A 26,753-nucleotide genomic window follows, 5' to 3' on the forward strand; every position below is an offset into this window, starting at 1 on the left:
GGCTTTAACATACCTCATGTCTACCTGTGGGGAGATGTAACAACACACACAGGAAAAAAGAAAAGGCCAACTAGCAGTGCACCATTTTGCCACTTAAAGTTAGATAGATTTATCCAGTCTGACAATTTCCAGTCCCTGTGAACGCAGCACAGAAGGCTTGGAGTGTGCATTTAATCATTTGGTTTTAATAGGTTCGGTCTGGACAGAGGCTGATAGCATGCCACTCTCTTTTTTTTCTGGGTGGTGTTACAGTCAGCCTTGAACTGCAACTGTAGGCTGTTATTTTTTATTAGATGTCCATGTACAGTTGGAAAAAGAATAAAAAATAGGGTGGGGCTCAGGGAAAAATGAACCAAATACTTGCAATATTTGTCAGAAAAAGCACAACTACAGCTTATTTAATCCTTTGTAGGAAGTCAGACAGGACTGGAGGAATCCTACAGCAACAGTCGTGCAAAATGTTGACACACAAATGCAGAAACTGGATTTTAGATCCAAATTTCTCATATACAGGATGGGAAAAACCTGGCCATGTAAAGGTTAAAACCCTGGACCGAGCCCAAGTGCTGTTGGCTGAGTCCCAGGTCCAGCTGCAAAAATGTGAGGAAGGAAAGTAAGGAAGGAAAGTTCAGCTGCGACCCCACCCTTCATCCTCCCATTACTCAACAACTCGAACGTGTCCTTGAAATTTGCTGGTGTCAGACGGGATCACCAGTAGAAGGCTGTGGCTGTACTGTTCTAGTTGGAATTGACTAGTAGCCTGTATATTTTTCATGGAAGTGGAGCTTAAAAATCATGATTTAATTGGTTGAAAGTGTGTTTAGTTGTAGAAGGACACAGAGAAGGGGAGGTGAACTGTGTGCTGACTGACTGTAATTCAAGGATGTCCTCTGTCCTTTGCTTTTATTTTGTCAGCATTGTCTTCTCTTGTGTGTATGTGTGTGTTAGATTTGCCCTGAGGTCAGCATCATCTGTACCAGTGACTTTCACTGCATTAGACTGGTCATTTCCTTATGGTTACTTGGTTGTGATGTTTCATATTTAAAGGTTTACTCTGACATACTGACAGCAATTAACCAAACGTCTGCTTTGAGATGGTTTTAAGGAACATTGTTGTAGACTTTTAGAACCTTTTAAATGTCAAACTCATTTTAGTTTAGGGGTCACATTCAGCCCAATATGATCTCAAGTGGGCTGGACCAGTAAAATAATATTGAAAGTAAAAGTAAAAGTGAAAAAATTAAAACTTAAGGGGGTCATATTTAGCTAAACCCACTTTTATTACCTCCGCCAAGGAGGTTATGTTTTTGCCAGGGTTTGTTTGTTTGTTTGTCTGTTTGTTTGTTTGTTTGTTTGTTTGTTTGTTTGTTTGTTTGTTTGTCTGTCCGTTACTGTGCAACATAACTCAAAAAGTTATAGACAGATTTGGATGAAATTTTCAGGGTTTGTTGGAAATGGGATAAGGAAGAAATGATTAAATTTTGGTGGTGATCGGGGGTGGGGGGGCCCACGGGGGGGGGCCACTGATCAGCCTTGGCGGAGGTCTGCGCTCTCCGAGTGCTTCTAGTTAGTCTTTGGTTTATTTATTTGTGTATTTGGACCCTAATAGTTCATAAAGTTTGAATTTGAACCCTCCAGGTGCTGCAAAGCTATCTTTATATTTATTCCGGCAAAAATCAAGAGGATTTCTACAACCTGTTTCAATTCCTTCTTAATTTGTTATGTTTTATAACTAGTTACGTCATGACATTTGCTCATATAAGGTCAAGACTTCCGACAAACATTTCTCAGAGTACGATATAATTGTTTGTCAGCAGCAGTGGTTGTGGTAAAAACTGAAAATATGTCCAAACTTCAAGCCGATTACCTAAAATGTTCAGTTGTTGGTTGTATTAACAAACTCAAGTGGCTGAACAGGACAGAAAGCACAGCCAAAACAACCTGGAGGGGGTGGGGCATGAAGTGGTTTATTTGGATTTAAAGGGCCAGCGCTCAAAACGACCTTTCTGGTGTCATTACTCTGAAATAGGGTTGAAGATGAACCCTGGAGTTGAATTAATAAAGAATTCAGATACAAGCATAGCATTTACAGTTTATGTCGACCACAGGGAAATGTTTTATAATGCATAATTCCATTTAAAAAAAGCAAAATATCACTCCTTTAAGTAAAAGTTACATTGTGAAAGGGTGTAGATCTACAAAGTGTCCTTAAAAATGTGAATAACATGAACAACTTGAAATGTCTTAAGAAAAATAAGTGCAAGTTTAAAAATATTAGGCCTCAGCTTATCATTTACACATGTGCATTACAACTTACAGATCACAGTGGATCTACAAATACACAAAACATTTAATAACAGACATAATATTGTTCAAATTGCACTTAGTTCTCATGAGGTATTTCATGTTGTTCATATTTGTTCAGGTAATTCACATTTTTTTTGTGAAAGGACACTTAGTAAATGTAAATATTTTCATGTAATTGTACTTTTTTACACTAAAACAAAGAGAAAATTTTAGCGTTATCATTATTTATAGGTTATTATGATAGTATTTCACTGGTCTGACCCACTTGAGATTGAATTGGTCTGAATGTGGAACCTGAGCTAAAATGATTTTGATACCAATGATTGTAATTTTTGCATTTCATAAATTCATCCCAGAGGCCGTATGTTTGCCAGCCATATTTTAAATGATTGGTGGTGTTTTGTATATATGTTTTTAGTATTATAGGTGTTTTGTGTATGGTTTTAGTGTGGATGTATGGCTGAAATTTCTATTTTCTCTAACTTCTGCTGCTGCTGTCTTGGCCTGTCTTTTAATCTCAGTGAGTTTTTTTTATTTTTTTTTGTTAAATAGAGTTTAATAAATAAAAAAGAACCTTACACTGTTACCTGTAAAGTTGGAATAAAATATTTTTACCTCTTCTCATGAAGCGATTGTAACAATGGGATTTATTCTCGATAGATAAAGTGTAACTGGGACTCAGTAGTTATGATGGCACTTGATTAAATTGATTACTGATGTGAATAAAGAGGAATAAATAGAGGAATGTGTGTGAAAACAAAATTATTCCAACTTTAATGGACTTATTAGGTATGGGCTTTGTTTTAGGTGATGTGGCTTTCTGGTCCAGGTTTGTCTTGGAATAGGCAGTATCTATATAAAGATTTTTGTGCATAATCAGAAAAGGCTACATGTTTTCATAGATTTTTCATAGATGTATTTTAGACTTTATGTGACTGTTCACACCATCACTCCCATACTAGAAAAAAAAGTGAACATTTGACTAACAGAAGCAATATGGGGAAGCCACTATTGTTGCTGTGGAAAGTGAGGATGTGTCCTCAGCGCTCTGTGCACACTGGCAAAGTAATGACAGCATTTTTATGAGGAAAAAATAACTTTGCTGAAAGTGAGGTGACAGTTTGCTGAGAGTCTGCCACAGATACATGTCTTCAAGCCAGATGGTTTCCTAGAATTGCAGAGAAATGAAATAGTTAAATGTTCTTCTGGGAGAACCATCCACTTCATTATGGCAGACACATGTTAAATATGCTAAAATAAGTGGGGGTGGTATTTACATGCCTTCAATATTGGGGTTGTTAACCCTTTAACCCCTTAGGTGTCTGTGGTGAGCATTCTGAATGTATGATTTATTTGAAATATTCATAAAAATTCAACCATTCGCTCAATAGGAAAAATTTGAAGTTGTGCTGATAGAATAGACCTGGTACTTTCCACAGCCATCTGAGCATGCTCAGTGCACCCCCCTGCTGCCTGGGGAATGGGGGGCAAAGCATAGAACAGCGAGTAAGATCAACTCACTATAAAAATAGACAGTTTGGGCCTTTTTTTTCTAACACTATTTTCCTCATCGTTTTTTGTTTTTACCGTTATTTGCAATGTTGTGATTTTTCTTTTTTCTTTTTTTTTTTTTTTTTTACTGTGTTTTTACAGACTGCTTTTTGGAGTTCAACCAGGTGCTAAAAAGCAGCTGGACTGATTTAAAAAGGGCCCCAAAACTAAAACTAATGGGCCCAAATTCAAGTACTTGTTGTTCAGTGTGTTCCAGTTCACAGTTCATGTTCATCATCCAAAATCTCTTACTGATGTACATTCTGAGTGCATTATTTAGTAAAAACCTGTCAAACTTCAATTCCTTTCTTTGTCTTTTTCTGTTATTCTACCTGTTTTGACCCTAAAACACAGTAAAGCAAAACCACTGAAGAAAAGGAACACAAGCACAGCAGCACGTTTACCTAGAATAATGTCTCAGGGGTTAAAGGGTTAAGACGAAGATTTAATATTATGTCTCCATTAACCCATAAAGACCCAAACAGCCGCCGGCGACACAAACCATCTACTGATATAAACTTTAATTCCTGTTTATCCACTAATCCTAACAATACATGTAAATAATTGGTGTAAAATGCAGTTTGTCATCTTTTCATGGTCATCAGATATGACCTATTTGGACGTTCAGAGTCTCCATAGTTACTGTGGAAACACCATCATCTTCTACAACATGGATTCACCAGTAAAACCCATGGAGTTGGATCAATGACAGTGGTGGAAGACACTTGTTTTTATATTCAGTCAGCTATATCTTTGTATCTTTGCTGAAAAAGTCACTTTTTCTTCATTACCTCTGCCAAGGACGTTATGTTTTTGCCGGCATTGATTTGTCTGTCTGTCCATGTGCAAGATAACTCAAAAAGTTATGGATGGATTTGGATGAAAATTTCAGGAAATGTTGATACTGGCACAAGGAACAAATGATTACATTTTGGTGGTGATCGGGGGTGGGGGGGTTGCTCTCCAAGTGTTTTTCTAGTTTTTCTCTGTTTTTAATATAGTTAACTTTGAATTTACTTAGAGTTTTCATGAACAGCTACATGGCCTGTGAATTTAATATACACAGAAATCCATGATTTACACCAAAAAATGCAAAATACAGAGGATAATATTATGAAAAAAATTAGTGATAAATCAGTTAAGAAAGGTTAAAAATAGAGAAAAATTCATTTGGGAATTGCCACAAAAGTAACACTGGGTCTGTTTGGGTTAAAGGTACTGTTTCCATCATTATTACATTATTGCAGTTGGAATCAGCCACAAATTCAGCCTCAGAAGAGTGACAACATGACATGCACTACACATATATTTAAGAAATAACATGTAATTAAACCTTCAGGTTGTCATACAGTAAACAAGAAACATTGTGGGTTTGATGCAGTGCTCTAAGACAACGTTTCAATCTAAAAAAAAAAAGGAAAAGAGGGCCTGTCAGTATGCAGCAATGGCTTCAATTGGTCTTGAGAGACTAAAAAGTCAGATTGTGCATCATCAGCACTTCCACTTGTGCTGCACTCATAGCGCACTAGTTTTAGTGTCTCGTTTTGGCAGTTCTCTTGTTCTGGAAAGTCCTACATAATGCTGCAGAACTGACATTGCTGCGGTTCTCTGTTGTAGAAATGAGGCTAAGATATCACACATCACAGTCGAAACCAAAACGTGATTGATAATCTCCTCATTCCTGTTTCAGTTTTCCCCCTTTGATCCCCTCACACTGGTTGAATAACATACAGAATAACAGGAATCTGGACGGCAGGCTCAAATAACTTATAGAATGACAGACAGAGAGGCAGAGGAGGGATGGGTGTGGAACAATGTGTTCTCTGTTTTTGCTTTTCCAGCCCCACTAACCTTCTCCTCCCTTTCTCCTGCTGCTCAGCTATATGTCATTGAAATTAACTATAAGTCGACTGTGTGTGTGTGTGTAGGGTACTTGAAATCACTCTGTGTCGTATAGGAGCTCGGGCTGTGGACAGGTCAAATGCTGTGGTGTGCTCTAACATTTTACAACAGCAACTTTAACACATCAAAATCAAGTGTGTGTCAGTGATGATCCATTGTGGTGCAGATTGCGGTTAAATGTTGCTCTAACACCAGTCTGAGCACGTCAGTAGTGTGTTAGCAGAGGTATATTTATCCTGCTGGTGAACCTCGTGCTTCATGCAGTGTGCTATACCATGACCATATGAGGACTAGATGAGAAAATGAAAACAATGATGAGGACTGTTACTGAGGAAAAAAAACTGCACTGGCTCTGGGTGTCAGATGAGTCTAATCTTGTGTTTGGTATTTGTACATATGATTGATTGCAGTGCAGGGAAATGAATGTTGAGCTCAGAGTGTGTACGCTTCACTACAGTGTGTATGTGTGAACAGTAAGGGGCTCGCTGACTGCAGGTCAGCTAATCCTGCTCTACATCTGAGTTAGATTAGAGCCGAGGTCACAAGGAAGCAAAGAGGCTTACTGCCACAACACATCTCTCCTGCGTACTTTTCTTCCCCTCTTTTTTTTTTTTTTTTTTTTAACTTTTTTTTTTCTAATGTCCGCTCATCTGTTGCTCCACGTTTCTATCTTAGCTCCTTTGGTGGCTGATTTGATCAACGTTTTTGTTCTCATAGCTCTATTTAGCCTTGGAAAGTTAATTTTTTTAACCTGTTTAACCCTGACCATATTTTCAGGGGAAAAACGCCTAAAAAGACATACCCAAAGTAATTGAAGAATTACTTATAATACTTATAATAATAAGGTTCATATGGATGTTCTTGGTGTCTATGGACATTTAGAGACCTCACAGAATCTATTCCCATTGTCTAAAATATTGTATCTATTACTATGCCTGAGTAAACTGTAACAAACTAAAAGAGAAATTAGAATTTTTTTATCCTCGCCTGTTTTTTTTCGTCTGGATTGATGATGATATGCATCAATTATTTGTTCGTAGCGTATATTTCACCCCACAAAGATTAAAAATCGTGTTTGAACATTAAAGTTTGCACTAAAATACACTTTTGATGTACTTTTATTTACAGTAGGGTCTAAACTTTGAGCAAAAGTTGAAAAAAACATCCATTGTCCTGATTTATTATATTTTTATAGTAAATGAATATTAATATAATTTTTTCGGCCCGCGGGTGGGCTGGTAGGGCTAAGTGAGGTATCGCAGATGCATTGACTGACAAGCAGAGACAAAGCTGATGTCAGTTATCAGGTGTGAAGAATTCAGTAGATAAACAAGCAGATTCAGAATTTAACACAGAAAATATTTGACTCAGCTGCAAAAACATGCCACTGTATCTTATCTCCTTTAATCAATATGTTTGCAGCCCCCAGATAACCACATTTTTGTGAGTGAATGTAAGCCTTTAGGTGCTTATGTGTATATATTTGCATTAAGTCTTTGGTCCATCTAAGCAACATCCTTATACAGTTCCAAATCTTTTTTTTTTTTTTTTTTTATTGAACCTTCATTTAACCAGGAAAAAAGCTCATTGAGATAAAAAAAAAAAAAAAAATCTCTTTCTCAAGATTGTCCTGGCCAACACAGCAGCAGAAGTAACACAAAATAGTAATCACAGCCATACATCCACACTAAAAACATACATAAAACACAATCAAAGTCAGTCCTAAAACCATACACTAAACAAAACACACTGTTTTTATTAGAACACATTGTCACACAGTTACATATTTACTGCATATACATTGCATGCAGGATTTTTACATCCATGTAGATAAATGTACGGTTAGGTCAAAATGTACTCTTATTGTTTTCTTTTAACATATAACAACAGAGAACAGACACAAACATGAGATACAAAACACAAATAAGGAGAAAAAATGGAGGGAAGATAAAGAAAAACAGATACCCCTCCTATCCCCCCACTACCCACCCATACCCTTCCATCTATTCACCATTTTAACAAAACACTAAACTAAGAACACACATATAAAACACTATCAATGATTTAAAAGGTAATTTACATAGATAGATAGATAGATAGATAGATAGATAGATAGATAGATAGATAGATAGATAGATAGATAGATAGATAGATAGATAGATAGATAGATAGAACAGTATACAAAAAAAAAAACAAAAAACTCACCTACATTGATATTTCAGACATCATCATCATACACATACATACACTGTCAAGTGTGAGCAGCTTAATGTGGTCAAAAACAGTAAGTACCAGTGAATAAATAAATACTCAGAATCTGTATAAAGATTGTGGAAAAAAGAAGTGAAAATGTTGCTGCTTCTGTGATACACTCTTCTGTGCACCAGAGGCAGTGGGATGTATCTGACAGAGCTCTGACAGCTGTTAGCATTTACAGCTGTCGACCATGCCAAGCCTTTTTTATATCTCAAATAATATTTAAAAAGTCAACTTAGCAGAAAAATGACAACCTGTGCTGAACATCTTTCATGCCACTTGTGGTCCAGCTCAAAATAACTCAAGAAATACTTGCTGGATCGGCACAACTGCCATTTTTTTTTTTTTGCGCAGACATGAAGGTAATAGGGGTGGAACGGTCTACGGACTGGACTGGCTCAGTACGCATGCGTGCTGCAGTTTAGTTGCAAAAATTCTGAACATGCTAAATTATTTCAACTGCTATCTTTATATTTAACCCTTTCATGCATAGTGGTCACTACAGTGGACAGTTATTCTATAGCTGTTCTCTTGTTTATTCATGGGTTTTATTGTTTTAATTCCATATCAGTGTTAGTTAGCTAGTTAGTGTAGTTTTTATTTGGAGCACAAAAAATCAGATAACAAAGAACCGTATTACATGGTCAAACAAACTATTTCGGCGCTCGAAAAGCCAACACAGTGGACACTTATGCGTCATCCCATACAATGCAATTCATACTGTTACTGAAACCATGCTGTTCTTGATAAACCTGATCTGCAGTGACATATTTTAGTGTAAATCAACAAACAAAACTTTTTTTTTTTTTGCATATTATCTCCATGAAGTGAATAATAACTAGTATTAGAGTATGTTAAAATGTGAGAAAACATCCGATTAGCAGCATTAAAAATGTTTTTATTGCATAGTTTTCCATATCACTTTCTAATATTAAGTTTTAAATCTTCCCACCCCTTTTCGGGCATGTAAATGGAATTATTGTGCTTTTCTTCTGACTAAGGTTGTTATGATTCTTGATATTTGTATTATTATGTATGTTTTGCAAGTGCATATATGTTAAATTTCATTGCATGTTCAGAATAAATCACTAAAAATAAAATAAAATAAATTGATGAACTGGCGACTTGTCCAGGGTGTACCCCGCCTTCGCCCCTATGTAGCTGGGATAGGCTCCAAGCGACCCCCGTGACCCTAGTGAGGATAAAGCGGGTTCAGAAAATGAATAATTAAATACATGTTTCTTTGCTTCAAAAATTAAATGCATGGGGTCCGGCTGAGTGGACATTTTTGTAACTCCTTAAAAAAAAAAAAAAACCTCAATCGTATGGTTTTTTCATGCCTGAAGAGGAATAAAAACACTCAGGAAAAATATCGTGACTAAGGTTCTCATAATTGCATGAAAGGGTTAATGTAACAGAAATACAATATAATTTCCCAAATTTAAAGTTTTGTAGGGAAATGATAGGCTTAAAGGGCTAAACTAGTGACAGTGGTGGAAAAGGCTTCGTTGGAGTAGATGGTGTTATGCTAAAGTAGTTCATGAGAGAATGTTCTCCACAGCTGAGGACATAGTTACTGCCAAGAGGTCTGTACTGTCCCCAGACAATGCACACATCCTGATTTTTTTTGTAAAGTATTTAAAATTGTAAGCTCATGAGAAGCTCATGCTTTGTTTAGTTTGTTTGTGCGTTGTTTAGTTCAGCACTGTAAAAAGGAGCTTCTTGGCATGTTTTGCCCTTTAATTTAACAACTGAATACTGAATGTTTAATTTTCATGCTTTTTCTCAATCTTTGATTCCTTGAAAACTGCTTTCAGTTAAAGTTTTGAAAGATAGTTCCTTGCTATGAGCATTTTGAAGTTATAATACATGAAAAAAAACAAAGTTATAGTTGTCCTTTTTTTTTTTTTTTTTTTTTTTTTTAGTAATTGTTTTTGCAGTAAAAATAAATATCTGAACCGAACCAAACCGTGATATGAACCAAGGTTATAATAGTTTTGGATTTTTCATTATAGTTTAGTTTTGTTTAGTTTTGACTTTTTTTTTTCTCTAATTCAGTTAGTTTTAATTAGTTTTTAGAGCAGGTTTGCTAGTTTTTATTAGTTTTCATTCTTCTCTAAATGCTTAGTTTTAGTTTAGTTTTAGTTTTTTTTATATCTTTTATCTTCTTCGCTGTATTCACATAAATCCCAGACAGGACTCTGCTGCTTTAGTTTCCATGTTTCCAGGTAGAGTGGGAACGAGAAGACAACTCTAAAGCACAAGTGGCGAGAAGTGACGGACCGTTAAATATCATATGGTGCCACCAGCTAAAATTGCTTAAGGGAAATAAATCGATTTCATATCAATCCGATGCTAACAAAGACAAAAATGAAGGGAATTTTATTCCTAATTTTTATACGTTTTAGTTAGTTTTGTAAGCACACAATACAGTTTCAGTTAGTTATCATTTTTTTTTCTTTTAATTATAGTTTTTATTTATTTCAGTTAACGAAAATGTTCTTACAATTCTAGTTTTCGTCATTTCGTTAGTTTTTGGTAACAATAATAACCTTGAAATGAACCGAACCGTGGGTTTGTGAATCGTTCCAGCCCTAGAAGCTAATGCTAACAGTGAGTGAGCCCTGCAAATATTACCTGCTCACTACAAGCATAGCAACACTGTCACTGTGAGCATATTACATAGCCTCATACAACCACTATCGAGATTTGTTCAAGAAGTTGTTTACAACTTTCCATGAGATCAGGGTCAAAGGTTTCTGGCTGTCTGCGAATGTGTATAATACTGTAAACAAAGCACTAATTCTTGTGTTGACATATTGTACCCAGTGACAGACTCAAACAGTCTTTCATGTACCAGAAATTCCTTTGTCGTTTAATATCGTTCTACAAACCACAATTGTACATTTGACCGAGTGTTAGTTTGATAATCACTGACTACAGCAGTACAATTTAAGGATTAGTCAGATTAAGGTAGATCTGTTTTGGAAAATCAACAATGGATTTCGTGGGGATTAAACTTGAAAGGACAGCTAATCATCTGAAAAACATGTCAGTCAGGAGGAAAAGCTGGAAACACTGGAGGCTAACATTAACAGGGAGTGGGACACAATGAACCGAAACAGAACTCAGGTATTATTTTGATGGGAAACGCTCTTCGTGTTCACGTTGCAAAAGGCGGATCAGACAACACGGCGGAACATTGACGTTTTGTTCTGAAGACAACTGAGGTGTTTTCTCCTGAGGTCAGGCATTCACATTTACCTTTGTTTTTACTTTTCTCTTTCAGATGCATCATTTACCTACATCAGACAGCTTGAGAACAGGGTGAGGATGCTGGAGGATGAAAACCGGCAGCTGCTGTCACAGGTAAATACTCTCGACACACAAACCACGACAGCCCCTTATAGTATCGATTCTTGGGATAGGAGTCATCACACATCAGAAAGTGCCAACTGTGTGACACTGGGAAGGACAGACTTTAGAAGCATGTGGGATGTTGGGTATGGTTATAGCCTGGGGCACCGCTGCCAACTGTGGGCCCCATGAAAGCATAAACGTTGTGGGGGGGTATGCAGGTGGGGGTGTGATCCGTACATAACGTCACTTAAGCTAGCGTGAAACTAAACTGAAATTTAACATGCTTTCAACGTCCGACTCCTAACTTCTATGCCTCTATGACACACTGGATCTTACATGCAGTTTTCACAACTTCTAAACTGTATCCACTGGACCCCCTCCACTGCTCTATGGCCCCCCCACAAATGCTGGGCCCCATGAATTTGTCATGTATACCCACCCTTATCGGCGCCCCAGGTTATAGCAGAATGCAGACATTTGTGGACATGAGACCAGGATTCATGTTCATGTTTCTCTAACCCCAAACTGCATCGCTTTTGAATGCATGAATGAATGAATGAGTGGGCAAGAACCTCAGCTTCCAAATAAGGGGCCACATTGAGCCCAATTTCCTCTCAAGTGGACCAGACCAGTAAAATAATAGCATAATAACTTAAATAAATAAATAACTAAATAATAACTCAAAATTTTCTCATTTCTTTTAGTGCAAAAAAAGTAAAAGTGCCATGTTTACTATATACTATACTAATATTATGCCTCAGCTTATCATTTACATATGTGCATTACAACTTACATTGTGTGAAATACACAAAATCTTTGTTAACAGGCAGAATATTGTTAAAATTGCATTTTATGTGTCTAAAGAAATTTAAGTTTTGTTATGGTTATTTATATTATTCACGTTTTTTGAATTTTGAGAATTTTGAGAATTTTGAAAAAGAATTGTCTGTATTGTAAACATTTTCATAATGTAATTTTCTCACTGAAACAATTAAAAAAAAGAAAAATTTGGAGGTTTCATGATTTATAGGTCATTATTTTAGTATTTTATTGATCCAGTCCATACTGGTCTGTATGTGGTCCCTGAACTAAAACGTATTCGACCTCCTTGGCATTTGCAAATTCATCCCACAGGCCAGATTGGACCCTGCGGTGGGCTGGTTTTGGCCCGCTGACCACATGTTTGACACCCCTGGATTTGGGGTTAAATGTATGTAACAGCCCCGTATTAGATAGTTTTATAACCTTAAATATATCCTAATAACATGCTAGTAAATCAGTTAAATATAGCTTTACATTAGGCCTACATTATATTAGCAGACAGATACTTAGGTGGACAGATAGAAACCAGTAGCTAACATTTGCTGGGAAATTTAGTTTGGAAAACTGAATAATTTTTTGTTTGTTTCAGAGAATTAATTAGATAATAAAGCCAAGGGCCCAGGACCTTGACTCCCAAAATAAGGCCAATGCTGGGGATGTCTGTAAAAAGCCCTGGCTCCCATGGACTTCCTGAACTTCTTTCCAAAAATACAAAGTCAATAGTTCATTTCCAGAAACCATTCCAGTCTCATCTGTTGTATTTGGACCCTTTTGTAGGTGATCTGGTGGGCCATCCTCATAGTTTTCCTCCATTAATCAGATCTGAGGTCTGTGAGTTTGACAGACAGCTCTACTTTAGTTGTGGTTAACAGGTTCCACTAACATGATTGTAAAATTAATTTCTTACACAGAGTTCTTAAAAAGTCTTAAAAGTCTTGAATTTACAAATCTGCATTTAATACCTTAAAAAGTCTTTAAAATGTATTAAATTCGATATGGTAGGTCTTAAGTTATGTTGCCATAAACTTGTTCACTGTATTATGTTTAAATGTGTCTGTTAAATGTCTACGCTGCAAAGACGTAACAGTATTCTACTCAGTTCCACCCGTTCCAACCTGACAATTTAGATTAAAATTAGGAACCAATTAGCTCTAACTTCACAGCCCCTGTGAGAAATGATCACACAACATTCAGTTCTGTGTACAGTATATATCTAATATTCAATGTCTGCTGATGTACATAAAAACATTTTGATAAATTCTAGGTGACATGAATTTTTGCCAGTATGGCTGTGAAATAAGCTGTGAAATTGGCATTAAATTCTATTCTATGTTGCTTTAACCTCCTGAGACCCAGTAAGTAAACATTTTCACCATTTTACATTAAGTAATTGCCTTAATTGGAAACAGCATGATGCAACAGTTTTTTTCAGATACATTTTTATTTTATTTTTTTAATATAATGTCCTTTTCAGTGGACATTTTTTTTTTATTTCAAAGTAAAGCTGTAAAACTCTTGTCAACTACAGAGGACAAAAATGCATTGCTGGGTCTCAGGAGGTTAAAAAGGTCTTAAAAAGTCTTAAATTTAACTTGTCGAAACCTGTAGGAACCCTATATACAGTCACTTAGCCTTAGCTCACCTGTAACTCCTCAGGCTTCATCATCTCTGCCCCTTTTGTCCAAATACGGTCACTTCTGACTCCACAAAGCCAACATGGTGACAGCAAAATTGCAAACTACTTGCTTTGAAATGGTTAAAAGTAGGATGACGTTACTAATTACATAAAGTCCATAACCAAAACCAGCTGACTTTCTGATTCCTACACAATGTGTCGAACACTGATGTCAACCCTGTTTGTCAAAAATCCTACAATATAATGTTTGCTTTGAAAAATGACCAATCATCAGTATGTGACACAGTGGAAGTGCCAGTGTGTAGACAGGGTGTATATATACTGGAATACCATGTGATGTGTTATGAAACCCTTAATTATCTGGAGAGTTCAGTGAAGTATGATGATAGAAGGGCTTGTAGTGGGACAATCCGAACAGTGCGATTTTGATGAGCTTTACCTTTTCAGCCTCGTACACAGCTGCCTTTGTACACACTGCCAACTTCTGAAAGCACATATTTGGAGTCCATACCACCGTGAAACTAAAGGCCTTTGTCTTTCTAATGATTGAAGTTATCATGAGCCAAATGAAGGCAGTTAACGAAAATGTGTGTTAATACGGAGCTGTAACAATAGCAGCTCTGTGTGCAGATACTTTACTGTTTACGCGAACAGTGTTTGGTGTAAATGATTTGTTATCTTAGTTAAAACAGAAAGTTTCCCTCTGTTTTTTTCCTTCAGGGGAACAGCGGGGAAGTGAAGACACTGAGGAAAGGGTTGTCTCTGTACCATTCGGAAACCCAGCTGTCACAGTTCCAGGACGGTTTACACAATGTACGTGAAACACCACACAACATGTATGCATGTGTATGTGTTAGTCCGACACATAAACCAATACCAACCTGTACACACCAACAAATTAACCCTTTATAGGGCACTCACTGATTCTCAAAATATCAACCTTAGTGTGTTATTAGACATCGTCATCTACCTCCTCTTGCTTTAAAACATCTGAGCAGCACTTGCTAAAAAGTAAACACATGCAATAAACAACTGTTACAAGGTCATAAACTGACAAAAATCACTCATATTCACTATTTACAGCTTCAAAATGTCCATAAAATCTCTCTGAATCACTGTATAACAGGGATGTCAAACTCATTTTAGTTCAGGGGCCACATTCAGCTAAATTTGATCTGAAATGGGCCAAACCAGTAAAATAATAACATAATAATATAGAAATAATGTCAACTCCAAACTTTTCTCTATATTTTACAAGGAAAAAAGTAAAATTAAACAATGAAAATGTTTACATCTACAAACTGTCCTGTCAAACAATGTGAATAACATGAACAAACTGAAAGAATAAGTGTAATTTTAACAATATTCTGCCCCAGTTGATCATTTCCACATGTTCATTATAACGTACAGATCACAGTGGATCTACAAATACACAAAACATGTAGTATCAGGCAGAATATTGTTAAAATTGCACTTATTTTTCTTATTTCAGGTTTTTCACATTTGTTCAGATTATTCTCATTTTTTGTGAAATTATACTTTGTTTTAGTGTAAAAACATGAAAATATTTACATTTACAAAGAGAAAAATGTGGAGTTGTGAGTATTTATAGATTATTATGATAGTATTTTACTATTCTGACCCACTGGAGATTTAATTGGTCTGCATGTGGAACCGGAACTAAAATGACTGTTAATTTCTTAATATCTATTTTTGCATTTCACAAATTCATCCCAAGGGCCGGACCGCACCCTTTCGCGGGCCGGATTTGGCCCCCGGGCCGCATGTTTGACACCAGTGCTGTATAATGTTATAAAAACCAACATGCTTCTGGACCTCGCTGAGGCACAGGATGGCCCAATATTTAACCCTTTATCGGGCAAGTGACTATTTTTGGTTATTTCCACACACATTTCAAGACAGTGACATCATCAGTTCCAGTGAGGACAGTGAGTCAACAATCTCAGGTCCAGTGTGGTCTCCAGGGTCTGTAAGGTCCACCTCTGCATGAACAGGGAGTGTACCTGCTCTGTTAGGTACCATGAAGTAATGGTACTAATGTAAGGAATGATGTTCAAAGGGATAATGTGGATGTGGACAGGGGTCTGGATCAGCACTTATGTTGGTCTAATGTTCTAAAATACATGTTCCTTTCACCTTATGTTTTTTTTTGTGTTTTTTTTTTATTATTACTTTTTTTAACATGGTTTTCTTTTTTTTTTTTGCCACTTATGGGTAAGGAACCAAATATGGCCACTTAATTAACCTTGATTTTCTACATAACAATAAATTTTTTTTATAAATTTCATAAAAGTAATACAGTCTTGTTATGTCCTCCAATAACACACTAAGGTTGAAAATTTGAATTTCGGAGTATTTCTATGAGTGACTATAAAGAGTAAATGTTTGAGGAAATTACCAAAAATAGTCACTTGCCTGATAAAGGATTAAAGCTCATATCTCTTCTTTTTTTTTTTTTTTATCAAGTTTTGAGTGTCTCCTTCCTTCTCTTTTGTCTGTATCACATGTAAGCACAATTTAATTAAGCTCTTGTATTCAGTGTAAGCCTCATTTACATTTCCCCGGCGTTGAAGAATCCGACCGGTGCAAAACAACACTAGCATCGAGGAGACCGCATCCATAATTTTTCGCCTTATTCAATATTACTCTCATTTCTTTTTATGACTAACAACAATAAAGTCGTGTCCCAGTTCAAATTACAAAGCTCCTCTTATTAAAACTGAAGACTGGGGAGGCTGTTGGAGTGGAGTTTTATTGTAGTGTTTTATTAAAGTAGAAGTAGATCAACAAAAGCACCTGATACAAAGTGTTTTTAGACCAACTTCTTGTTGTATCTTTACGGTTATTTACACAAATCAGTAATGCGATTAGTTCATTTGATTTAGCACTTCAGAAAAAGAGTCTGTTGGAATTTTACCGAAGCAGACTGATTTAATTTGTAAATATAATATATTGAATGTACCTCTTTTGTAATTTAATTTTCTCTAACGGATCATGTGGTGTCAGTGTCAAGAGGTCAAGGAAATTCTGTTTTAACCCATAAAGACCCAGTACTACTTTTGTGGCAGATCCTAAATGATTTTTTTTTCTGTATTTAACCTTTCTTAAATGATCTATCACCATTTATTATAAAACTATCTTTTTTTTAAATTATTTATTTATTGCGCCTTTTCAGTGCAATTTACAATTTAATTCACTGATCATGTAAATGTTCATAAAAATTCTTTTTTTTTTTTAATAATAAAGCAAGTAAAGTAAGTAAAGTAAACTTTATTGTCCCCTGGGGGATATTCATCTTGGGCACTGTGCTACATATCATTGCTTCACAGACAAAACAAAAAACATGGACACATTATAACAAAGACAGTTGGTTTGTCATATAAAACAAACATGGACTACACATGACAATCACAACACAGAACATATAAAGACGCCTAAAGTGCAGGGAGACAAGAAAGTGCTAAGTGCTAAATAAAAAAATATCTAGTAAAAATGTATTAAAAAACAAAGAAAACTGAGGAAAATGTGACTTTTAAAGCAAATCTATCATTAACTGAACATAAACCAACTGACTCCATCCAGTGTCATTGATCCAACTCCATGGATTTTACTGGTGAATCAATGTTGTAGAAGATGATGGTGTTTCCTTGTTCACTACAGAGCCTCTGAACGTCCAAATGGGTCATATCTGATGACCACGAAAAGATGACAAACTGCATTTTACATCAATTATTTACATGTATTGATAGGATTAATGGATCAACAGGTATTAAACCATTTAGATCAGTAGATGCTTTTGGTTGACGGTGGATGTTTGGGTCTTTATGGGTTAACATCTGTATATGCATAAGTTTTGGTTATTTTTTTTAAGTGAACTGAGGTTATTTAGCTGCACCAAATCCAACTGAAAACATCCAGAGAGCAGTTTCTGTCAGTCTCTCTTTGGTGCCTTGATATGATTAAAATCTAAGGAATATGTGTGCTATCCACAGCAGATACAGGAAACCCTATCTCACCCATTGATAAACTTGTCTTGCCGACTGATTGATCCTCTCCTGCTTTTACTGCAAACACAGCAGGTCTACTGCACCTCCTGTCGCCATGGGAACACACACCTAACTCAGCAGTGCTGCTTCCTCCTCTCATACTTTTAATCCTCTCTTCACTGTGTATGTTTGTAGAGTATCATGTACGTCTGCACTTCTTTTGTTGCTCTCTCCTGCCTGTGATTACAATGTTTGTGATCACTCGGCGTCTTCTACCTCTGCAGGGTGCTCCCCGGACCCCCAGCGGTGAACCATCCCCCACTGGGATCTACCTCCCACCAGGGCAGAAACCTGAGGCTGTGGTCCATGCCATGAAGGTAAACCACTAACAGCCTGTCAGAGCAAGAATTCAGAACACTTTTAATCATGTTAATAAGTCATGAATAGTTGTGTTAAGGTATGTGATGAATGAAACATGAGTATTATTGCAAATGGACACTATGCCATATGTGATTCCCTGTAATAAAATGACATGGACTGCCCTCTAGTGTCTGAATACTGCCACAAGAAGAATCCAGTGCACTTTATACAGTATTAATTATAACTGAAATGATTAATTGATTAATCAACTGAAATTGATTAAAAAATTATTCTTTTACAATTTTCCTGAATCGAAGCTTTGTTTCCTTAATTTTGCTGCAGAATCAACACAGTTATATGTTAGTTAAAATAGGACACAAATATGTTGAAGACTGCAGTGCACATATTATTTATAGATGTCATGTGACTTGTTTGTGTGTGTGTGTGTGTATTTGTGTGTACCTTTATACTGTTATTGTTGTTATTTCTATATACATTTTTTTTTTTAGATAAATGCTTTTACTTTTATAGATTTTGTGGTTATTGTTTTAGTTGGAGTAAAGGACAAGTTATTTGTTATTTTCGGACACGTCTTTTTCACATTTTACTCTTTTTTTTCCCTCGCCTATTTAAGTTTATTTTATTTGTTTAATCAAACTGAATGAAAGAAAATTACCGAGAGATTAAGCGATTGCAAAATAATCAATAGCTATTATATCGATATTATTTCTATATATCTATAGATATATAGAAATAACAACAATAACATAGAAGTAGGGTGGGGAAGCAAAATTTACAATGAACATTTAGTTGTTTTTTCTTAGCAGGCACTACGTCAATTGTTTTGAAACCAAACATATATTGATGTCATAATCATACCTAACACTATTATCCATACCTTTTCAGAAACTTTTGCCCATATGAGTAATCAGGAAAGCAAACGTCAAAGAGTGTGTGATTTGCTGAATGCACTCGTCACACCAAAGGAGATTTCAAAAAAAGTTGGAGTGTCCATAAAGACTGTTTATAATGTAAAGAAGAGAATGACTATGAGCAAAACTATTACGAGAAAGTCTGGAAGATACTATTAAAGAAGAATGGGAGAAGTTGTCACCCGAATATTTGAGGAACACTCGCGCAAGTTTCAGGAAGCGTGTGAAGGCAGTTATTGAGAAAGAAGGAGGACACATAGAATAAAAACATTTTCTATTATGTAAATTTTCTTGTGGCAAATAAATTCTCATGACTTTCAATAAACTAACTGGTCATACACTGTCTTTCAATCCCTGCCTTATGATATTGTAAATTTTGCTTCCCCACCCTGTATATATAAAAACTAATGCGTTGACCCGTAGGGTTCCATGGGTTCTAGATATGGTAGTTTTTATGCTGTTGTGTATTCGTGCATGTCGTACCACATTTGTCCACCAGTTACTGCCAAACCGTTCTGGGTGTAGCAACATGATTGTGAGACTATTGTATTACAAAGTTACTAATATCTCCCAAAATTTTAGCCCTATCAACTTGCTGTTTTCACTAGTCTGTTCCTTGACCAAAAATGCATAAGTATACCAAACTGCAGCAGTCAGCTCTTACCAGATTTTGTGTGAATCCCCAGATGCACTCACAGAGGCCACTTGGCTTTTATAACATAGATATCTACATATAAACAACAGCAAACAAGTCTACAAATAATATATGCACAACAAATTTGTATACCCTTTACTAACTTCTCAAGATTGAACTAACATATAAGTCAATTAATCGATGATTCATTTCAGCTCTACCTAATATACTGCATGTATTTGGTTGTATGCTTTACACATGACAAGTGCATGTTCATTTGTTTGTTTATGTGTGTAGGTGCTTGAGGTCCATGAGAAGCTGGACAGGCAGAACTCCCAGGAATATGAAGAAGATCTGAGTGAGAAAGAGAAGGCCATCGTCAGAGAGATGTGCAATGTAGGTTTCACCATCAACGTATTTGGCCTTAAAAAGAAAAAAAACCAAAAACACTGGTACAACTGTATGTAGACTTTTAGAATGTATTAATATGCAGCTTCTGATCAATTTCCAACTGACATTTGTATTTGTGATGAATGAGTTCCAAACATTCAGGAAATAAACTCAGAATTCTCCAATATGAATGTTAACCCATAAAGACCCAAACATCCACTGGTGACCAAACCATCTACTGATCTAAACTGTTTAATACCTGTTGATCCATTAATCCTATCAATACATGTAAATAATTAGTGTAAATTACAGATTGTCATCTTTTCAGGGTCATCAGATATGACCCATTTGGATGTTCAGAGGCTCTGTAGTTACCATGGAAACACCGTCATCTTCTACAACATTGATTCACCAGTAAAACCCATGGAGTTTGATAAATAACAGTGGATGGAGACACTTGGTTTATGTTTACCTAATGATAGATTTGCTTAAAAAGTCACTTTTTCTTCCGTTTTCTCTGTTTCTAATATAACTACCTTCAATGTGAATCTGAGGTTTTATGAAAATCTACATGATCAGTGAATTAATTATAGGAAAAAACATGCTTTACACTGAAAAAATGCTAAATAAAGAAGATAACATTGCAATAAACAGTGATAAATCACTTAAGAAAAGTTAAATAGAGAGAAAACTTAATTTGGGACCTGACACAAAAGTAGCACTGGGTCTTTATGGGTTAAAATAGACACGTTTAGGACACGCTCACTATACACAGTCTAATGTCAAACACCAGTAACACAAAATTAAAGTTTTAACCAAATGCATTCTTTATTAATAAGTTATCAATATCTGAATGAGATGAGTTAAAAACTTAATTTTAAGTCAGAAAATATCTTTCCAGAGTGACTGTCTGCCAGGTTACAGGAATGTAATCTGGTGAAAATATTCACTCTCAAGTATGTTTTGGTATCATTGTAACATTCTCATCTCAACATGAGTTCCAGAAAAGTGAAATATGTCTTGCGGTGCAGAGTAAAAATGTGTAAACAGTCACATAAATCATCCAACAAAACAGATTTTATATTATTTAAAAAGTATTGTACTCATACTTTACCATAATTTAAGCTTGTTTGATGTAAATATATAAACTGCAGCAGGAATATCAGTATACATAAATTGTTGCATACATAGGTTTGTATGTTTTGTGTGTGTGTTGAGGTTGATTACTCTGCACTAGTGACGGTTCAATGCATTCAACCCTGACCCAGGAAGAAACAATAGACACTATTCAGAACACAGACACCCTGACCTATTAGTCCATCTATGTCTCACATGAATACACACTACCACACAACACAAGCACACACTTTTTAAAGATTAGCGCTTTTACTTTTGTGTTCCCTTCAAAGACTCATATCGTTAGCCTTATAGCATAACTGCCTAAGTCATACACTATATGGACAAAAGTACTGGGACACGTTGAATTCAGGTGTTTCTTTTCTAACAAAACACTATTAAGAAATGTCATAATACGTTTTATATTGTTATAGATATCATATTGATCATTAATGTTGATGTTTATATGTCAAATCAGCATGAACAGGACATCTTACAGCTGTAGACATAATGTGTCCCAATATTTTTGTCCATATAGTTTATAAACATCAATATTTCCTTCATGTTAAATGGGTAAGTAAAATATGAAGAAAGTGTATGGTAGTTGTGGTAGAAAATGATTATTTACAAGTCAGAACACAAAAAAATATTTTATAAATTTAGAGGTAGAACATTTAAAATCATAGTCATAGATTAAATAAATAAATGTTGAGAGAAATTAAGTAAAAAACATCTCTGTGGCATTTTGGAAGGAAAGTTAACAATTTAAACCAAACTAATTAATGAAATGTAATGATATTTATCACAATATAAAACTATTTTATGACATTTGTCATTATTGTTTTGTATCCCAGACCCCTGTTAGAAAAGAAACACCTGAATTCAACGTGTCCCAATACTTAAGTCAATATAGTGTATGACTTAAGCAGTTATGGTATGAGGCTAACAACAGGCATGTGCAAATGTTTTTTGAGTACCCACTATGTCTCAGACTCTCAGAGATGACCACTGTGGATAAAATGCATCCAGGACAGCCTGTGACCCAGAGGTTGATAGTCTCAGACTCCTACAATACTTCCTTCACTGTTTTCCTTTACAGCAGGGGTGTCAAACATATAGCCCGCATGCCAAAACCAGCCCACCAGAGGGTCCAAAGCAAAAAATACAGTCAAGGGTGTCAAAATCCTTTCAGTTCAGGGGCCACATACAACCCACTGTGACCTCAACTAAAATAACACTGGTCTACAATTTGTTAGAAATGGTTTGCTTCAGAGATTAAATGTGCTAAATGTTACGTATTTTGATAAGATTAATTGGAAAATAAATGACAAAAGAGCTGGTTTGCTGATGTTTTCAAGGTATATGATTAAGTGTTATTACACATATATATTGGTTTATGTACATTTATGTAATAGTTTTATAAATCTTCCACTAAATAGAACCTGTAAAGTGAATGTATTCTAATGTGCAGACAGTGTTTTGAAGTAGATCTTGTAGCTCTGAGACAAATATTCCTTTTGAGTCAAACCCATTCTCTCGTTAATTCTTGAATTTAACATTTTGACCCAAGGCTGTATCTTGGAAAGTTTAGCCAACCAGCATTTTTTACTTGATTTTTCTTTATCAGTAACTCTCATGTGGTAAAATTTCATTACTTTTATTCTGGAAGCATTTTACTTGTAGACCAGTGTAATAGTGTAATAACTCATATACAGTTGCAGAAAAAAATATTAGACCATCAAAAGTCATCAAAAACAATGGTTATGCAATCAAGTGCTAACTCCTGTGTGTATCATGTGACTAAAAGAGACAGAAACGAAAACATGGAATGCCTAACAGCACTGTTTTTGTCAGTACAATGCCATAGCTACTGATGGAAGAACTGAAGTGATTTTCGTTATTATTAAGAAAAAATGGAAAATGGATAGATATCAGCTCTGAAATTAAACTCTTATGAGCTATTTTTGTTATCATTATATTTGTCCAAACAAATGTACCTTTAGTTGTACCAGGCATTAAAATGAACAAGAAATCAAAGAAAACAAGGGTGGTCTAATAATATTTTCCTCAACTGTATATCCATATAATGTATGTCTTAGGCAGTTATGCTATGAGGCTAATGATATTCATTTCTTATTGTGATGCATCTTTTAGTCTACTGCTGACTTTGACACTGTGTTGTTCCTCTTCCAGGTGGTTTGGAGAAAGCTGGGAGATGCAGCTGGATCCAAGCCTTCTGTCAGACAGCAGCTCTCAGGCAACCAGTACAAACCCCCTTTATAGCCGTCAGACACCAGTAAACATATACGCTCCCATTTCGGACTGGAAACCTCCAGCAAAACTGTTTTTCTCTCTCAGCTGATGAACTCCAAACCCTTCACAACCTGGACTGAATTGAGCCATGGTTGTATCTGTCACTAATACGGTGGTGATGAACTGCTTTTCAGAACTCAGATCATACGAAGCCTGGATGACCTTTTTCCATTTGAAAACAGAGAAAAATGAGAACTGCAAAAGAGACCTGATGATGCACATGTCAGTGAAGGCATCACAGTTCACATCATACCTCTGTTCCAGCCTTAAAAGCCTCTTAATGGTACAGAAATCCAAGTCACCACCTAGACACACACAAATGTAAACATCCATTTTTATAAATGTGAACTTGTGCTGGAAGAATAAATAAGCGTTTAGTTTTTGGAAGTTTTTTCAAATGGACTTTGATACGATTGAGGTCTTTTTACGGTCCGTAGAGGAACTATAACTCAAACCACTTCTTCCATGGTTCAGCTGTGGTGGATCCTGCTTAGTTATGGAGAAGATGGTGACAGGATTGGGAAACAGCGGTGAACTTTTCAGGATGAGACCAACGAACGCCAGCGAACAAACATCCAATACACACACCAAGTCACCAGTGCCTCAGGAGACTGGGTTTGTGTGTGTGATCGTCAGCTGATACAAGGTTTCAGTGAAGAAAAGGAGTCGATGTTTTGAAACAATCCACAAGTGGAGAAACTTGGCATCAAAAAGGATTCATTTCCTTTTGGTTTTTGCGGTGTACATGTACAGTGAGACTAAAGACTGAAGTCCCCATTCGTCACAGAAACTGCCTGTGATTTGGGCTCTCCTTTTTGTTTTAAGTTTACCTGCAGATCCACCTACAGACCATTTTGTCCATGCAGCCAATTTCCTCTGATGTCACATTCATGGTTAGAAGCTCCAACGTTATCAAAAGGATGTTGTCATACCACTGTACTACAAGGAGATAATTGTACAAATGCAAGGAATCATCCAAATTGTTATCATTTCCCAATTGTTAAGCAACTAAAAAGACACTAGCTACTGTTACTACAGCTAGCATTAGCATTCAACCTCTTCTTAACGACCTATACTGTGTCATAATGTAACTCAGTATTATAAAAACGATGTCAGTTCTGAAATATTCATGTCTGTATGCAGTCTAAATATCAGGTAAAAACAGCCAAACACATATTTTAAAATTAACCCTTTCATGCATGAATTATGAGAACCTTCATCAAGATTTTTTGTCTAGTGTTTTTATTCCTCCTTAGGCATGAAAAAAAAAACAATGTGATCGAGTTTTGGTTGTTTTTTTTTTCTCATGTAGCTACAAAATGTCCACTCAAAAACACCATATGTTTAATTTTTGAAGCAAAGAAGCATGTATTTAAAACCCAGTAGGGTCCAAACACAGTAATGTCCCGTCAGAGAGCGAACTTTAACTGATCGCCATTCCAACATTTATTTCAATATAAAGTAGCTTCTTGTTTTGGATAATTCCTTATGGTCCAATTAAAGCAAAAATTATTTTAAAAGTAAAAATGTGGGTCATTTCCCACCACTAATCTGTCAAATTGTCTCTAAAATGTCCCGTCAGAGAAATTTCCAAAACATGTTTTGACCCAATAGCAGAAAGTGATATGAAAACAATGAAATTAAAACATTTTTAATGCTGCTAATCTGATGTTTTCTCACATTTTAACATATTCTAATACTAGTTATTACTCACTTCATGGAGGTAATATGCAAAAAAAAAAAAACCTTTTGTTTAAAAAAAAAAACCAAAAAAACAATTGATTTACACTCAAACATGTTAGTGCAGATCAGGTTTATCAAGAACAGCAAAGTTACAGTAATGGTATGAATTGAAGTGTATGAGATGATGCATAAGTGTCCACTGTGTTGACTGATATGGAACCAAAACAACAAAACCTGTCAATATACAAGAGAACAGCTATAGAATAACTGTCCACTGGAGTGACCACCGTGCATAAAAGAGTTAATTTATGTCTTTTCTGTTATATCATGTAAAATACAGAAGTGGTTGAAGGCTTAGCTGTGTGTAAGAGCTGCTAATAGTTAGCAAATATGTTATTTTATGATCAAATATTCTGACAAAATTACATGCATCACTAACTTTTTCAGTTGCTGACACATAAAATCAACAGTCTGACAGTTTTACATGATCCTTTTGGTAATTATGAGCTATTTGAGCTGCACAGCCTGAGTCTAACGTCAGAGGAAAATGGCCTTTTGAAGGGTGACTCCCATTTGCAGCACAATTATTCTTTTCCTTTTAAAGTTGTATAATTATGACACTAACACCACTGGCTTACGCTCATTCCTTCTACACATAAATGTAACTACATGTCAAGGCTTGATACCAACAAGCCTTTCCTGTTTTGAGGAGTGCTACAATACACACATAAATGCGGATGTTAAATGTAAAAAAAAATATATATACATTATGTCTCCTATTTTGGTAAAGTCCTCTTGATTGATATCATTTTCACATCTTACTGTCTGGTAAATAGACAGGTTACAATTATAAACACTGCAGTCATTGTATGAAGCTGTTGGATCACTGTAAAGTTGACAGTGAACGGCTCCTAAAACAGCATGTTTAAAATCTTATTTCCAGACAAATTAAATACAGAATACACAAGTGATATCTGCGTGTAGTAAAGAAAAGGTTATCTTAGTTTTCTTTTATAAATATATCCCATATTCCTAATAGATGATAACTTAGTTCTTATTTCTTCTTCTGTCTTATATCTATTGCTATCTTTTTTCTGGGTGTCTAATAACGATGATGTTGTTCCTAAAAATGTTCCTATTTTCCCAATTTCCAAAATAATTTCACACATACAGTAACTACATGAAAATTATTTTGGAAACGATAAACTTAAAATTCCCAGTCCATTCCCCTTTACCCTGCAGTGCTATGTTCTGTCTGAACCATACGGAAAGTACACGTCCTAATAACTAGCACACACTATTACCTCAGAATCAAATATTCAAGCTGAATCCACATTATTTCCTATATGTTGTACAGCCATGCGTTTCAAAATGTCTGAATCCAGTGAAGTTCCATCCTGCATATTGTCATTTAACTTTCTTTCACTTGTTTTATTTACTCTGATTAAGTGTTATTTCTTGTGAAATTTTTAAAGATGAAAACA

At 35.7% G+C, this 26,753-nt stretch overlaps 1 protein-coding gene across 1 annotated transcript in view; it reads left to right on the forward strand.

Annotated features, from left to right (window-relative positions):
- The window catches only part of ccdc85ca (coiled-coil domain containing 85C, a), a 56,359-nt gene extending 32,713 nt beyond the window's left edge, over positions 1-23,646 (forward strand). Inside the window, exons 2-6 of the mRNA XM_030127730.1 lie at positions 11,306-11,385; positions 14,555-14,647; positions 18,126-18,218; positions 20,065-20,163; positions 23,467-23,646. Coding sequence (XP_029983590.1) covers positions 11,306-11,385; positions 14,555-14,647; positions 18,126-18,218; positions 20,065-20,163; positions 23,467-23,556 — 455 coding nt within the window. The 3' untranslated portion in view covers positions 23,557-23,646. The remainder of the gene's footprint in view (positions 1-11,305; positions 11,386-14,554; positions 14,648-18,125; positions 18,219-20,064; positions 20,164-23,466) is intronic.
- Positions 23,647-26,753: the final 3,107 nt, after the last annotated feature.

The sequence above is a fragment of the Sphaeramia orbicularis genome, chromosome 22, assembly GCF_902148855.1.
Source record: "Sphaeramia orbicularis chromosome 22, fSphaOr1.1, whole genome shotgun sequence".
NCBI classification, from domain to species: Eukaryota; Metazoa; Chordata; class Actinopteri; order Kurtiformes; family Apogonidae; genus Sphaeramia; species Sphaeramia orbicularis.